Source organism: Gallus gallus, chromosome 2, assembly GCF_016699485.2.
Source record: "Gallus gallus isolate bGalGal1 chromosome 2, bGalGal1.mat.broiler.GRCg7b, whole genome shotgun sequence".
Taxonomy (NCBI): Eukaryota; Metazoa; Chordata; class Aves; order Galliformes; family Phasianidae; genus Gallus; species Gallus gallus.
The window spans coordinates 114,878,047-114,895,532 of NC_052533.1; the positions used below are offsets into that span (position 1 = coordinate 114,878,047).

At 43.0% G+C, this 17,486-nt stretch overlaps 1 protein-coding gene across 1 annotated transcript; it reads right to left on the minus strand.

Annotated features, from left to right (window-relative positions):
• Nucleotides 1–366: 366 nt before the first annotated feature.
• On the minus strand, nucleotides 367–17,216 carry VCPIP1 (valosin containing protein interacting protein 1). Its single transcript, NM_001012948.2, has 3 exons — nucleotides 14,299–17,216; nucleotides 8,329–8,415; nucleotides 367–5,679 (listed from the first exon to the last, which is right to left on the minus strand). Exons 1-3 carry the CDS (start codon nucleotides 16,991–16,993, stop codon nucleotides 4,811–4,813), a joined length of 3,651 nt encoding a protein of 1,216 aa, NP_001012966.2. The 5' UTR covers nucleotides 16,994–17,216; the 3' UTR covers nucleotides 367–4,810.
• Nucleotides 17,217–17,486: the final 270 nt, after the last annotated feature.

Here is a 17,486-nt window from a genome sequence, read left to right on the forward strand (position 1 = left end):
TTGCTCTCAAGTATATAAAAATCCACTTTTAAGTCTCTCGAACCAAAGGTCCTATATGTTTAAAGAAATATTTAGAGCAAGTGTGAAATCCAAAAAGCTTTTCCGTAGTTGTTCTTTCAACAATCCTGTTTAAAGCAGAAACATAACTAAAGCAAGATGGATGACATCAGCTTACCTTACTAGTGTCTGTGCCAGTTTTTCAGTCTCTGTACCGGTACTCATGTATGCAAGTAGAAAACAATTTATACGTAGAATGAGGAAGATAAAGTAATTACAACTCACTCATTTTGTAGCCAAATCAGTGGTAATTAAACAGGCTAACGTGAGAAAGGCTAGATAAAAGTTGCATCTTATAAAGCCAAAGCAAGCGTTTTAACTTACAGTTTTAATATAGCAATCAAAGAAAATTCCAAATACTGTACAGTGAAGTGTAATATAATACACTATATACTGTTATAATACACTATTGTTACATTACAAATAAAAAAATCAAATATAATTAGTACAGCAATCACAAATAAAACAAAATCAAAGTATGCTGGATAACAGCCAGTGCTGTGAAGGTGGTATCATTTCTACGCTAGTTTCTTTTTAATTCAACATGTAAAGCACTTACTGTTTAAAAAGATTTGTTTGCTAAATATATACACTATTAATTCTTATTTATACATTTTAAATAGCATTCCCTCCTAAAAGTGCACTCTTTCATTTCTTGACAATAATCCCCGTTAAACAAAATAATTCTGAAAATACCACTCATTCCAACCTTTTATTGCTCAACCGCAGGCATAAGGGCTCAGAGGGAATCCTGCATTCTAAAGATCATAAGCAGCTTCTTCAGTTTTAAGAAGTTAAACTGATACTCACAAGCAAAACAAAGAAATCACTTACTATTTCATTACTGTTGGCTGTTTTCTTTTATTCTTTAAACAGAGGGATCAAATTCACGTTATTTTTAGAAAAGCATGAAAATTCTGCTCTCTTAAAAATGGGAGCCAACCAAATGTAGAGATAACACGGGAATCTTCTTACAACGATCAATTGTGATTCCTTACACTTCAGCCTGAGCGTAACTCTCCCAACTGTAAGCGTACTACGAGTTTCATTAACTGACATTTCCACAAGAAACTGAGAGAGCAGCAATGAGCTCTGCTAAGCCCGTGACAGCGATAATGGGTTCTACTTCTTCAAAGATTTTAAATGAAATATTTTCCTTTGGAGATATGCCCGTTGTATATTTATGGGGCTGTTAGCATACAGCCTTGCGGCTCTGTGCCTTTGCGAAGCTGCTGGCGTGTTCTGTTGGAGACCGTGTCTACTTTGCGTTGTGTATATTGTAACCACAAATACACGTTGCTTTTTTGTGTCCGTAACACTGAGGACATCTCAAACGTATTTATGTTGTTTCATTTGAGAAGTTGTTTCTTTTCCCTCCACTGAAATTCAAGTAATTCTCAGAGAAATAAGAGTATTAAAAAAAAAAAAAAAAAAAAAATCAACCTTACTAACTAAGGCATTTTAAGTAGTAAAACTCTTGTATTTGCCTCCAAAACTGATTTGTTCTCCTGGGGTTTCCCATTTGGGTGTTTGCTTTTGCTGTTGTTGGGTGGTGGGGTTGTTGTCCCGGGCCTGTATTTTCAGTAGTCATCTCTCGTTTAGGTTACACCTACTAAGCCATAGTAAATTTTAAAATGTTCAAGTAATTTATATCTTCTTTGTCATGAGACGCTGTATTAAAAAGTGGTTGGCCCCTAGGCAAGAAAGTCATCAAGGCAAGCGCTCAAAGAGAACATAGAGCCACAGCCTAAATCCAGAGGTAACACAGCAGCAAGAAGTTGGGCCGGATGTTTTTTGTTGCTGCTGTTGAGGAGAAAGGTGTACATTCCAAATCATTTCAGAAGCCCTGTTCACAGGGGGCTTCGCACCCACAGTGAGTCAACACCTTCCGTGCCCTTGTACCCCACCACGGTTTTCCTGACTCTAACAGGGAAGTTAACAAGCACGTGGGTGCTTATAATACAGGCACACTGATTCATTTCAAATTACAACTGCATCCACTGATAGCAATTAAAGGAAACATCTGTTCAAATTTACACTTCAGTGTTCTTTATTTCACTTCTCCTGTACAGTTACACATCTTGCCAGCATGTAGATGAAGCTTAGCCTTACTTGAGAGTATCAAAAGCCATCTTTCTCAAAAACACTAATATTTAAATGCGTGAGAAAGCTATGTGAAATAAGAACACTGCACCAAAAAAAAAAATGCACAATCCTACATGACACCAAAAGAGTTCACATCAGCAGATGTTGTAATTTTGACACCATTTTACCATTCCTTTGTGAGATGATTTTGTTTTAGGAACTGGAGAACTCTGATCTACGTGAGATTAGTGGATCCCAGAGATGACAGTGAGTCGAGCAGAGCTATTATCTGCGTCTATTTCTATTTAGTTAAGATCGAAAATAGCAAATTACTGCTGAAATGGGAAGCGTGTCAAAATCAAACCAAGCCTTCCTCTTTACACAGTAAAAGGCACACAAACTTCTGCACTCTTACCACAAAGGCATTAAAGTAAGCACCTTTCCTTGGAATAAGGATGATGTGCAATAAATATTTCGATTTATTTCAAAATTAAAATTCTCTCATATACAGTGCTCTTTTTTTTTTTTCTTTTCTTTTTTTTCTTTTTTTAAGCTGAGGAAGATTTTTCTAAAGGAAAGGTTGAAAGTGTCCAAGTGATAGCAGTCTTCTCTAAAATGCAAGAGATTCAGGTGACTCCTTCCCCTCAGCCCCTCCTCACTTAAGCTCCTTCCCAGGAACGCTCCATTGCCAGACTTTTCTAAACCTCAAGCTGTGACAAAGCACAATCCTCTGCTCAACATTTTATATACAGAAATAGCCTTCAGACAGCCAGACTGATTCATGGGAGACTAAATGTTTTCAGAAGTCGTGGCAAGCTTCCAGCTGCTGCATGTGCATCCTGTTTCTCATTGAATAAGCACTGCCAGTTAATCAATGCATCAGCAAAGTCGGTTCTGGTGTGCCAGATTACTTTGTACATTTCAAGTTGCCAAGTCACTGACTTACAGATGTGAGGCCTTCAGGTTTTTCATTTATTTGTGAAAATGGGATTCTTCTATTTTACCTATAAGTAGTGAACTAAATTGTTACACATTCACTCCCTCTGCATAAGAAGTGAGTCAAGAGAGAAATTCAAGTTGACTTTGACAAAATGGGGGCTATGCTTTAAGTGGTTTTCTTTTTCTTTTTTTTTTTTTTTACATACAAAAATAAATCCTCACGGGGCATTTTGCATACTAATGCTCAGGATGGTTTAAGTGATTAGAAATGTAAAAAGTGGAGGCTTTTCTGAATACAAACATATACAATACAAACATTTCCAAACTGGTAAAAACCCACATGTGCACAAACACCGACTTCAATATTTTAAATGCTCTTAATTCCTTTGAAGCTGTATTAACATCTTTCATCCATTTAATGTTATTTTACCATTAGAAGAAGCAACAATAGTGCACTTAAATGTGACTGTGAAGATAGGAAGCAAAGTGCAATATCAGATAAACATTCCGTCCTTCGGGAGCAAGCACAACGGCTCCTCCTTCAAAATCAGCACTGCAGGTCTGATGAACACACTACTTACGTGGATACCTGCTATAGCATTACAGAGACAGGGAAATCTGCATCGCAAGCTGAAGCCAATCGAGGTGGGTAGTTTTTATAGCCGATGAAACAACACGTATTCCGTGTTACATTCCTTGTTGCCACTGAGTAAACAGCGAGCTTCCAAAAGCTCCACTATTAACACACACTTGAGGAAAACGTGCTTCAGAGAGCTGTTTCCTTCCAATAAATCACTAATTTGCTCTGAAGAGGGCAGCTATTATTTATTTGGGTTTTGGTTTTTTTTTTTGCCAGTTACTGACCAATGCTAGTAATTGAAGCCTTTTAAGAGAAACTGATTTGCTAATGAACTTTTGTTGTTTCTTACAATTGCCAACTTCTCTCCTGCTGTTGTATTTAAAATCGTAAAACATTTGAACCAGCTCAGTGTTTGGGAGGAAATATAACAGAGCATCAAAACGTCTGTGTTGGCTCAGACAGCCATACATAACCACACCACGTTCACTTTATCTTCATCGTACACTTTTCTAACTTGCTTGAACTGACATATGCAGAAATTAGAATTGACTACAGTTACGCTTATTCCAAGATGTCTGACGAGTGTATACAGCTGTGTGAATGAAAACGTTTTTACATCTGAGGAAGTGCCAGTACAATGTAATTAATGTGTGTGTCACATTGTAAAATTTAAGACAAGTTTAGTTTCAATTGCTTTTCGAAATTTATGTGTAGCTCGTGTTGATAGTGTATTCTTGAGTGGAAATAAGTACCTGGGACAGGATTAACCTGGTCAAGTTTCTAGTTTTGCCAGGTTTAGCCTTTCCAGTAGCCTCAACTAGCATGGTAAGAATCTCGCATGGGCTTAAATTTTAAGACTTACTTGGAATTAAAAATCACAAAGAACTTTCAATAACCCACATTACAGCAGATATTCATCTCAGTGCATCTCCTAATAACTAATTTACAGGTAACAGAGCCAGCCTGGGTAGCAGTATGGTAATATTAAAAGCTATTGCCAATCACACACTTGCTTATCATGCACTGAATAAGATGATATAATTTTTTGACATACATACAAGATTTAATAACTAATCACTTTGTGTGGCCCAGCCAATAAACATTACATTTGAACAGTAATTTCTTCTACCCTTATTAGATTTTAACCTATCAAGAGTGATCCATTGGCTCAGTTACATTAGTAATTCCTGCATCTTGACTATCCATCTCCTCAAGCTCCTCAACAGAATTTCCCTTTTGTGCTTTAGACCTTGCAGGGAAAGTTGTTCCCACAGAATTCACCATGTTATCACCAGCTGACTCAGTATTCAAGTGTTCAGTACCACCCGGTGCAGAAAACGGTTCAGGCAAGCCAGCCTGAAAGCTCCCAGTTTTAGCAGTTGAACTCACTGCCTCTACTTTTCTTTGAGATACATCAACTGATGCTGACTGCTCTGCATTCTGATCCCGCAAATGTCTATCCATTGAAGCCTGAATAGAAGAGATCATTTCCTGCAACTTTTTTCTCTGTGCCTCAATCAAAGTAGGGTCGAGCTGCCTGCCGTCTCTCATTGTCACAACTCCAGGAGCTATTCGGATCAGCTCACTCTTAGCAGAAGCAGCTGGGAATACAGAAGGCTCAATTTTAGCAGGACTGAAGTCTGTTTCTGTACTATGCTTTCTTAAAAGTGGTGCTTCCCTGGCTCTTTGATCATGTTGTTGACTACCAGATGCAGTTCCTAGCGAATGGCCCTTTCCTTGAAATGCAGTTATGTTATGTAACTGTTCAGATTTCTTTTTCACTACTCCACCACTACCCAGCTTCAGCATTCCATGAGATGGACTTGCTTCCCTGCTCCGTGAAGTAGCTTCTGCTCGCACCTGACTTAAGGCCTCTTTAACCAAGTCTTCGACATCGGGACCGATAGGAAAGTGCCCAGCAGCATCCACACACAGCTCTAATCGATCTTCTGCTGCGTTGTACACAAAGTTTTTACCAGGCAGATGTGGAAAAGTACAGTGCTTGCCATCAACCAAACCTATAAAGATAAAAAGAAGTTATTCAAAATATTGCCATATTTTAAGGCTTGCTCAGAATACACAGCAATTACTGTACTTAACATTATCGCATCCAAACCAGAGAAAACAAACTTTTTGGTGTTGGGGAAAAACAACTACAGCCATAAGATGTCACCATCCATAGCGTTGCTGCTTTCTATGCTGACTGGATTGTAGTACTACTAAATAAAATAACCAACTTGGCCATACCTGCAGCTTCAATGCAAAAGAAGTGGAAGAAACAGTATTAGCTTGCTGTAACACCACGAAAGCCAAAAACCATCACCACCCAAAGCTCACTGCTGACCCCCACCCTCCCCACCCCCCCCAAAAAAAACACCCCAAAACCCACCAACGGGAAACATCCAAAGAGAGTACATTTCAAATCACAGTCCATCTAGAGAAGTCTTGTTTAAGATCCCTTCCATACTGGTTAAAATAGCAGGGTTTTGGTGTGTACAACTACAACTAAACCTGAGCAAGTTGGCATTCCTTATTTCCTGCCTTCTCAGAGAGAAAGTGCTGCTAGATAAACAAGTATGTTTCAAGCTCACTATGCTCAGCAGTCCTAGAGATTGCAAGTATTAACCTTTACAAAACAAACATGAGACAGTATTTTGTTTCATTATTCTACTTCTGTTTTGACAGATGTGCTAAAATTGAGAGTTCACCAGGAAAATTTCCGTTCTGAAACTGCTGTCTCAAAGAAAAAGATCAGTTTTCCCATTTTTTTTTAATCACAAAAAACCCACCAGGAATTGCACAGAGTAGAAGATGTCAACAAAACTCTTTTTCTATGTTATTGAAGATGCAGTCAGAACAAGTACCCTAAGCATCAATAAAAAGGTCACTCAAATAATATGAAATGTTATTAAACAATATGAAATGTTATTAAACAGTTTTTCTGCTGATTACCCAAATGACCAGTCCAGTTCTGCCTCCAAGGCTTCCAGTTCACACATTCCTACAACTGCAGAGAATCTACAGATATTTTCTTTATTTCAAGAACTTCAGACAGAGCTCCTGTGTTTACACAGCCACGGGAACTGATAGCCAACCAGACAAAACACACTGCAGAGCAAATTTTAACTCCAACCACCTAAGTTAGCCTGAAGAACAAAACCGAACATTAATTTATCAACTCAACCTTCACTTGCAAAAGAGAGCGCTGTAGGAACTCCTATGACAAATCCTGAAAGCCAAATGAGATCTCAAACTAGATCAGCTAAATCAAACTTGATTCAGTTAATAGTACCTATGCCTGATGGACAGCTTTGCTTCAATACTCAGTATAATAGTTGCATCGCTGCGTTAACTAAAGCATTACAAACATGTAAGGAGCTTCGTGATGTGAAAAAAAAAATGTTGCACAGTTGGTTATTTGATGTGGAAATTAAGTAGTTCATAAAATGCTAAAATCATGCAAGTATCTTAATGCTGAAATTGTAGTTCTCCCTACCAAAATGTCAGCAGTACAAGGTACCTGAACAAACAGAAATGCAATAACATGCAAACACAGAATGTCACCTCCCACGGCCTCAGTTCTTACAACGTCAGGTGGCAAAAATAACTTTTAAGCCAGGCATTTTCTGTGAGTTAATGACTAGCTGGGTTAATATCTCTTGCATTTGTTTCAGGCTCTCAGCTCCAGCTAGTCATTAATCAGTCCAGAATTGGGCATCGTTTAAGCTAAATCACCAGCCACAAACAATATAAAACCTCTACTGGACAAGAATAGTAAAAGGAAGAAAACTAAAACAAAGCAGATCTACTGTAAGACACCTGCATGCCCATTCTATTTCTCAGACTAGTAATTCAGTGAGATGTAGCATGCAGTGAGTACGACACATTTTAATTACTGCAAGCGTAACAGAAATGATGTGACAAAACATCTGTTTCCAGAAATAATCAAGGTTAAGTTGATAAAACTGCTTAGTGTCAGTAAGAGAGCAGCAAAGGAAGCTTTATAATAGATGAAATCACAAGAGCTAAGCTACAATTGCAAAGACTTCAACAAGAAAATAAACTTCAAATGAAAGAAACAACTCAATATTACATGCTTTGTAAAGAATCAGATATTACTCTTTATAGGTAGCATTTTTACAGCAATCTAATATATTAAATACTGGAATTGCTTGCTACATTATTCCACATACAGCCTAAAATGAGATATTTATCTACACAAGCGGATGGTAGCTTTCCTTTTGAACAACAATCTCAAGAATACAAAAAACAAATGTAACCAACCACTACCAATGTACAGTAACCCTGTATAAAATACCTAATAAGAAGCATACTAATAAGATGAACTCCTTGTTCAGCAAGAGTTTAAATGTATAATAGGAACAGACTCTATGACTTTTTCTTGTTTTTTATCTTTCCAGTTGACTTGAAGTTGTGTATCCAACTCAGTAACTTTAAATGGAGATGCATGGTTACAGAGAAAGTTTCACAATAAGAAATTGAAGTTGAATGAACCAGCGTTAATCTGATTCCCCAGTCATATGAGACAGTGTACAAGAAGTCTTACAGTATTACAAAAAGCAAAGATGTGCCAATAAATAACAATTTACAGCGTTAAAGGTTTGAAAACAGACAAAGAAAGGGAGAAAAACAAAAACAACCAATACCTGTGGTTTTCTTCATTATGCTGTAGAATACTCCACCCTGCTGAAACAATTGAGGAAGCCCCTTTGCATACGACCAGACGTCTTCTCCTGTAGAAGTAAAACACAATCATTAGAATTAAACGCTCTTATTTTAAGATTATAGGCAATGGCTGGAAAATGTAACAGCTTGAGTTAAAAGCTGAACCCTCACTCCTCAATGCAATGAGAAATTTGAATTGTTATTGCAATTTATACAACAGGAACCCAGGGCACCCGAGCAGCTTTCAGGAAAACCCCAGGCTGCAGACAAATCTCATGTGCTAGTACAAAGGTTCCCAAATTTGATTTGATCCAAGTTGCAGCACCTGGTTCTTTGCCAGGCTGTAAACTCAAGTCTCCATTCTCCTCCTATCCTATTCCTCGTGCTAGAAAATGACTAACGCTCTTCCAAAATTCAAGCACATATCCTTGCGTGTCACTTGCATACCCCTACTCTCCTTTCCCAAAACCACGTCTCCATTACACAGCTGCTGTACAGGCTTCACCCTGCAGCTGCAGCACTGGTCTCCATGCAGGCAGCCAGGTGGGAGCTGTGGCCATGCTGTGCTCTTCTGGGCACATACAAATGGAACAGCAATTCTGGTGACCCATCAGCCCCACAGAACTTACAGTTTTCAAAGATGCCAGAAACGGCACTGAAATGCGACTTTAAAAGTTGCTGGAGGTTTATTAAAAAAAAATGACAAAAATAAAATAAAATAAAAAACACCCTAGAATACTGTAAGGGATATAAAGAACCGACTATGATGACAATAGCAGTGACCTGACAGAGCACCTTGTAAATGAGGTGAGAGTTGCACTTCAACCTACGCTCTCCTCCTCATTTTGCTAACCATTCACCTGCCTTGCAGAAGTAACACGTGGTGCAGTGACAAAGTAGTGCAAATGCTGGCAAGTTCCATCCTCCTGATGCAGAAAAACTAAAGGATATTCATTCATTCAAAAATGCTTTTCCTCACTTCATTTCAAACCTTCTGGGAAAGTACTGAGATACTTGAAATAGAAATTACATCCTTCTGTAGGCATTAAGTTCTCAATAACCACTCATCTCAGTTTTCTATTAAAATAGGGGAATGCAAGTAAAAAGCTAAAATCAGTGGATGTAGTTACTGCAAGGAATATAGAGAGTTGGAAGGTGTGAGGATGCAAAATATCATCCATCTAAATTTCTTTGCTTGTTGTTAAGGGTAAAATAGAAGTTGTAGCTTACACGTGCTGAATATACTGACTGAAGCCTTTCTTCCCTTTTGTTCACTGCACATCCCACAAGGTATCTGCAGCTACCGTGCTAGCCACCACCTCAGGTAAGAGGCCAGGTGACCACCATAGCATCAGCACTACACACTGCCTTGCGCTACAAAAGCCTTCACATCATTGCCCAACTTCCCAAGCTCCCTTCCCTGCCAGGCAGGGCCTCCTGTGCACTCCCTTCTCTCTGTGCTCCCCACCAGAATACTTCTGCTGCTCCCCTCTCCACTCCAGGCATTATTCAAGACCCCGTTCTCTATAAAAAAGGATGGCACACCTTCCTGTTTTCCCTTTAGCTATTACATACAAAGGAGCCCTGCACAATCTGGCTCATCATAAATGTACTCCATTAAAGCATATACATGCTGTTTCATTCCATTCATTCACACATCAAGCTCAGAGATTCACCTACTAAGCACTAAGGCGACAGACTGATCCGGTCAGATGTCCACTTCCCAGAAAGAGCGGGCAGCTAACAAACCACCTGCTACTTCCTTGTTACTTCCCTGACCTACTAAGAAGGGTGTCTTATCTTTTGACCTTATCCTGACAACTCCTACCTCTGGATTTGCTCATGAATTTAAAGCTCCTCCTAAGCTCTCACTGATCTCACTAAAGACAACTCAAGGGAGCAGCCTCTCGCCCTCCTCACTACTGCCACAGTTTCCCTCTTTTTCATACAGCTGCACAGAGGGAGGGGAATCACTGATGAGAATACATTTTCCTATTTTTTGCCATTTCAGAAGAGGCTCACTGCTATCCTGCATCCCTGTTCTCGTTTACATTTGGAAATGGACATCTCTCTGTGCAATGGCTCCACACTATCACAGCTGTGGCTCTTTGCTTTCCCCTCAAGCAGCAGCAACTTGAAGTCTTCCTTCTGTCAGTTTAAATACTGCACACAGGAACCAAAATAACCACTACACCGATAAGCAGTAAAACAGTTTTCAGTCTGCTTTAGCTTGGGGAAGCCACAGCCAGCAGCCACAGTGGCTGACTCTAATTTGCAGACTCCTGTGCTGCTGCAGTTAGCGATCCATTTTTATTGAAGGGTTCCTACAAGACCCCCACTAGGCCTTCAGTAAAGGCCCAGTGTTATAAATTAGAGGCATTCTCCCTTGAAGGAACGATATCAGTGTGCTTCAGGCAGGCTTTTTCAAGCCTTGCACCAGAGAAGCACCATTGTTTAGACAGCCTTCGATGCAACACTAACAAGGACTACATGCTGGAAAGTATGGAGAGAAGGGCTCATGAAACAAAAGCATCAGCCACTGAAAGAATCACAAAAAGCCTACACTGTTTTGACAGAGATCTCAGATTGGAACCCCAAAAATAACTAAAGCAATTGCAACTGGACTTTCCCAGACTCGAGTAACTACTGGGTAGGATTGAACCGGACCGTGTTTGAGGTCCATGCATTTTTGTTCCCAGTTGGGTTTCACTGTTTGTTTTGGTTTTGTCTACAATGGGAGATGCTTACAGGCCACAAGTTCAGCTGAGAGATCATTTAAATTAGAAAATCCCTCCAGATGCTGCATTTATCAGAGGTGTTCTCCACACTACCCTCACCACAGCACACACTCCCTCAGACCAGAGTTCAGCCCCGCAACGTGAGGAATGGCAACAAACGAAGAGTGCCCTACCCACAAGCATGCTCCATGCACTGCTTTGAGGAGCAGGTGCCCACTAACCTCTGCCAGTCGATGCCCAAGACCATCACTTTGCACAGCAGAGGAGACGTGCGGGAGTGCAAAACAAACCAAAAGCTCAGCTGGTAAGCACAGGTTACAGGGAACTAAAGCTGGCTCCAAAACAGGCTGTTTTAATCCATGCAAATCCTGGTATCAATCAATATTCTTAATTTAAACCAGGTTATTTGGATTGCACGTGCACTGACGGATTTATCAATGCAAAAACAACGGATCAAAATAGACTCATATTTGGCTTGCACATATCCAGGTGGTTCTGCATGGGTGTAATAACATCAGTTTGAAAATGTTATGTTTTTACTATGTTAATGTAGTATTAAAACTCCTGTAATAATTTCCTTGAAGAGCTGTGTATTTTGAGCTAAAAAGAAACAGGGGAGAAAGCTTAAAAAAAAAAGTCAGTATTAAGATGGTAAGTAGTCCAGAAATTACAGCATCTAATTTCCCAAAGCTCATTTTCAACTGATATGCATAAAAACAAAATAGCAAGGTTTAAAATTTTAATGAGTTGGCTGGCTGAGGCCAGAAAAGAAAAATCCTAGTAACTAAAATAGGAAAGAAACATCTATTCAGACAAGAGGAGGCTCTGTATGTAATCATATCTTTTAAACATCCAGAATGCGTAGCTATAGAATCATAGAATGGCCTGGGTTGAAAAGGACCACAATGACCATCGAGTTTCAACCCCCCTGCTATGTGCAGGGTCACCAACCACCAGACCAGGCTGCCCAGAGCCACATCCAGCCTGGCCTTGAATGCCTCCAGGGATGGGGCATCCACAACCTCCTTGGGCAACCTGTTCCAGTGTGTCACCACCCTCTGTGTGAAAAACTGCTTCCTAATATCTAACCTAAACCTCCCCTGTCTCAGGGGAGGTATCTATTGAAGGAGGTTTCTCTGAATAGAAACTTTCACTATGGGCATTGGGTGGGGGAGGAACAAAACAGAAAAAGTTAGTCTGACCCAAAGCAAGATCAATAGCATCTCACCTCTGCATGTTCTCATCTGACCACATCAGATGAACACTTAACAAATACAAGTTACAGCAAGAGCACGCAGGATACTCTGACTCCCAAAACTCTGCAGCACTGTTCTTTAACAGTGCAAAAGCAACAACTGAGAAACACTGTGGTTTCTTGCCCCAGAAAGGCTGAATATAGCAGCTGAGGAACTGGCACCTGAACCCTATTATGAAAGTGTAAGGACTTGGAGTTTTTGTCTCTGATCTGAAAAATAACGATGGGAAGTAGTCGGCTGCCTGGATCTCTTCCACAAGTATGGCTGAAGGAAAACGATGCCCTGACGTGAAAAGCGACTGCATAAAAATAGCACCTTACTCAATAGCTGCACACATTGTTAGAACTGGTTGGTTAATGGTTTGCTGCCACTTTTAGTTGTGCTAGTAACACAAAATGGATAGGGAAGCGTGAGGTAAACTCTATTCTAACCTGTGCTTTCCAAGCAAAATCCCACAGCAATGACAGCCAGAGACAAAAACTGATGGTGGAATACATGATCAGCTCACGCTTTACAAACATGTGTAAAAACAAAATAAAAATCAGACACCTTCATGCTGCAGTCACTAAGATATTTTTAAAGCACCTCAGAGTTTTTTGTAAGCCAATAAATAACTACGTTTTGAAGAGTATTTCTTGAGAACAGAAAAGCACTCTGAGTTTCATTTTCAACTCGAGAAACCCAACCTAGCCTTCTCCCGCACTTTGGGACTGCAGCACAAATGTCAGTGGATGAGGTGCAGAGTGGCTCAGCACGCTCTCTCTTGCCAGAGGTATGGGAGGGAGCAAGCAGGCTTGGAAAAAATCAAAGTTCTGCATGATGAACTTCTGACATGTCACTCTGTGATTATGCCATGGTTTTGTTTCTAAAACATCACGTGCTTTGGCCACACCAAATCCCTCCAGCAGAAGAGAAGTCTCCCACCTAAACAAAAACAACTGCAACAAGCATTACTGTTCAACTTGTTTAGACAGCAAAATGGTAATTATTGTTCTGCTTCCTGTTACTAAACAGCAAGAACTGCTCGACTTCATAAAGAAAAGTCATTTCAAAATAGCACACTCATACATGCTGGGGAGAGGAAGGAAAAAAAAAAGCAAGGCCAAGAAAAGCTGCCTTTTGTCAGCCACCAAATTAAAATATTTAGTTATCCAGAGAGCCTGGCACACAAATGAAGGCCGAGGTCTCCTGAGCCCAAACAGGAAAATAAAACTACAGGCAACCAGGAGAAGTTCATTTGTTTTGAATGATTAATGGCCATTTGCGAGAATGACAATTTATAAGCATAGCTTTGCTACCCCCACGTCTACATTTGGGAATCTAATATGCATTTAGCTACTTTCAGTTTCTCCTCTGCTTGCATTCTCAAACGATACATTTTACAGTTCCTTAAAAAGACCAGATCTTGATGCAAAATTAGCACATGAGCTACAGAGAAAACGTATTGATTTGCTTAAACCAACACAACTCCCGAGGGAAGAAATGCTACGACTTTTTATCCTAGAAAGGTGAGAATTGAGTCCTCAAACTTCCCACGAGCAGACAGGCAACATCCCCCTCTCACACCTGCTCTGATTTCCTGTAACCTGAGGGAGATGTAAGCAGAGCGAGTGTGCAGCTCACACACATACACCTCAGATGCACGCCTTACTGACCCTGGAAAAAACAACAGATACCCCAAACAGAGGGGCAGTCAGAAGAGGAAATACACCAACTCCTAAGCAGTAACTGTTTCAAGAGGATTCTATAGCAAAGAACAACTATCTGACATACACATTCTAAGAAGTAACAACACCCTAAAAAAACATTGATGGCATGTTAACTGTTGCTCTAGTAAAAGGAATTAAGCCACTACCCTGTTCCATGGTTACAGATTATACGTACGTAATACTATTTTGTAAAATTGTAATTTCTACTTTACAAAGCAATGTAAAATACACCTTGAAGCCAGCCTTACCCATCAGTGTCGCTAGAAGACACAGAGAGTACATCTCCTTATCAACTTGCTCCTGCAGCTCCTTCGATGAGATTTTACTGGTCACTGTCACATCATCATGTTTCACGGCGTGGGCTGAGTGTGCTGCCGCAGGCTGGCTGCTCTCCTCCTTACCTTTCAGGATTTCTATGGCAATTCTGTCACCGTGCTGCAAAGGCACAGGTTCATTTTCCATGCCTTCTTTGGGAGGCAAAAGCTCTTTAGGAGGAAAACCATAGCGAATACACTGCAAATATGGAGGAATATTAAACTCTCTAGCTATGCTTTCCTGTAGTTCCAAGAAAGTGGTAGTGCACTTCAGGGTAAGCATGGACTGCCTCCCATCATTTGTTGTTATTCGGATTTTCTTTTCTTTCGTAGATGTTGGTGAATATGGGGTTTTTGTTGGCGTAGCAGGTGCAGATGATGGCCCCTCACGAACAGCCCCCGGAGACACAGTCCTCGGCTGCCCTTTGTGCTCCTGTTTCATTTTTTCACTTTTCCGTTTCTGCATCACAGAGGCCTGGTCTGCAATGTTCTGCTGAATAGTTCTTTCAGTTTTGCTCATGTTTAACTCCTCCTTGTGCAAAGTTTTTGTCTTCTGTCCAGTCAAAATAATTTTGGTAGGAAGTTGCGACTCTAACTCTTGTCCTTGCTGTACCTCCCCAGCTCTTTGGGCATGAGCACCGTCAATATTTACAGGGGTGTAATCATCAGGGTTCTTTTTGGCAGTTTGATGCAATATCGTGTTGACAACTTTCTGAACAAGAATCTCGCTACCAAACTCACCAGGGAAGTGTTTGGTGACAAGCTTCATGGCAACATCATACACATTGCTGTTCAAAGAGGTGTCACTTTCGTACTGAAACCAATAGACCGTCTCTCTCACCACTCTTCCACTCCACTCGAGAGTAATGGGAAACGCTTCGGGGAGGTTATCGTACTCTTTACCTTCCCAGTAGTGCTTGAATCCACAGCCACACTTGCCACCTGTAGACCGAGTGTTAGTTCTGTCTCCATCCAAATACAAAACAGAGCCATCTTCTCGGACACGACGCACTAAGTTACTGTGACACCAGTTACACGTAGTCAAACTACTCAGGCTGTAGTCTGGTACCAGCACATCTTTTGCAGGGCTGTAAGAACACACCAAGTTGTTCAGAGGAAAGCTGTAATTTTTGTCAGGCCGTAGCTGACCATGGGTATTTTTTGCCAGATTATACAATTTTCCCCCTGGAGCCAACCACTCTGGAGGCACATGATGCTCTGAAAGGGCTCCACACATCAGGCACCTGTGAAGGCGGTTGTCCATCACTGCTTTTTTGGCAGCTGCCGTGACTTCTTCTGGCTGGACTCCTATTACCCCAGTCCTTCTGTAGAAATACTGATGCACATCAGCTACAAGACTGGGGTGAATACCATGTTTACTCATGAAAACCTCCTCCATTGCAGCAACCAGCCTCATCAAGTACTTGTCTTGCAAGCTTCTGTCTCCTCCAATAACACAACCACCGTCCTCCTCTAGCTTGATGTACTTTTTGATGAGGTCTTGTGGAACTCCCCAGGCTTTAGGCAGGAGCTTCCTAGGCAGTTTAGGTAAAGCAGCACCTTTTATTCCAACCAGAGGAATATAATGGTTACGTCCCGAACTACTCCAGGCAATGCAGATCGGCTTGTTCAACATGCCATCCTTTCCCATACATTTTTCTAGGGGTACCAGACCAGGGAGGAATGTTGCCGAATAGTCTCCAGAGCTTCGCATTCCACTCAGTGAGTCTAACAGGATGATAGGCCGGTGAAGCACGTTGGCCAGACCAAAAATGTGAATGTTCCTAAGGCCCATGGGCACACCTTCCGGAGGAACAAACAACGGGTCGCACTCATTGATGATGTCCTCCCACTCGGCCACGTCGATAAAATCATGGAAGAGCGCCTTGTAGTGACTCAGGTTCTCCTCAAAATGTTTCTTCAGGTTCTCTCGCAGCGCGTGCCAGAACAGTTCCCTGCCCACGAGCGCCCGCGAGACCGCGTGGACCAGACAGTGGCCGTCCCCATCCACGTGGACGGGAATGAGGCACTCCTGGCTGTTGTTGGCCTTCTTGATGTCTTCCAGAGTGTCATGCAGGTAGATGAGGCTGCCGGAGCGATCCTTGCCGTAGCCGACGGTCTCGACGTGCTCCGGCTCGATGAGGAAGGCGCGGTCCCCCAGCAGGGAGCAGTCGAAGATGTCTCCCTGGTTCATCTCCGTGAGGAGCTTGGCCTTGCCCGTCTGCTTGTCCATGCCGTAGCGGGCCAGGATGGGGGCCAGCAGCTTGCAGTGGTAGTTGGAGAGGCCCAGCACCTTGACGAGCTCGGTGTTCCTGCGGGGCGGCCCGGCGCCGCTGACGCCCAGCAGCGCGTTCCGCAGCAGGTTGTGCAGCACCAGGTCGGGGTCCGTCACCTCCTCCACCGCCAGCAGCTGCCGCTGCTCGTGTCGCTGCCCGCAGTCCGTGCACTCGATGCTGCCGGCGCCCTGCGGCCCGTGGGCCGGGAAGAACAGCCGCGCCTGGCATTTGGGGTCGGGGCAGGTGCCCGAGAAGATGCGCCGCTCCCGCTTCTTGGCGGCGGCCGGAGGCGGCGGCTGCGGCTGCTGCTGAGGAGACGGCGGCGGCGGCGGCTGCTGCCGGGGCTGGGACATCGCTCCGCTCCGGCCGGGCTCGCCCCACCCGCGCTCCTCCGCCTCACAGGCTCATCCCCTTCTCCCCGGCCGCCGACCGGCGCTTGACGGATGCCGGAACCGCCGCCGGCCGCAGCGCCCCATCCACCGAGAGCCCTCCCGCCGCCGCCCCGCCCGCCAACGCGGAAGCCGCCGGCACCGCCGCTCGCCGCCGCTCCGCCGCCTTGGCCGTTGCCCGTAACGCAACGGCCTCCCTCACTTCCAGGCCGACGGCGCAGGCGCGGCGCCGCGCGGACGTTGGGAGCTGTAGTCCTCCCCAGCGCCGCGACCCGCAGCGCGGACGGAGCGCGGACTATGAGGACCGTCGTGCAGCGCGGCGGGACGGGGCGAGCGCGGGGCGTGCCGAGCCGGCTGCACCGCCCCGTGGGGCTGCTGGGAAGGGTGGTCCCTCCGGGGTGGGCCGCGGAGGTTGGGGTTGAAAAGGTGGTTGGAGCGTTTCGCAGGCGCTTGGTGC

Bases quoted from the DNA above. Each gene is read 5' to 3' on its own strand.
- VCPIP1 (NM_001012948.2), bottom strand. From the start codon at position 16,993: ATGTCCCAGCCCCGGCAGCAGCCGCCGCCGCCGCCGTCTCCTCAGCAG. The intron at 8,416-14,298 runs GTAAGGCTGGCT...TTACTTCTACAG, and splicing joins TCTTCTAGCGACACTGATGG to GAGAAGACGTCTGGTCGTAT. The intron at 5,680-8,328 runs GTATTGGTTGTT...TTATCTTTATAG, and splicing joins CATAATGAAGAAAACCACAG to GTTTGGTTGATGGCAAGCAC.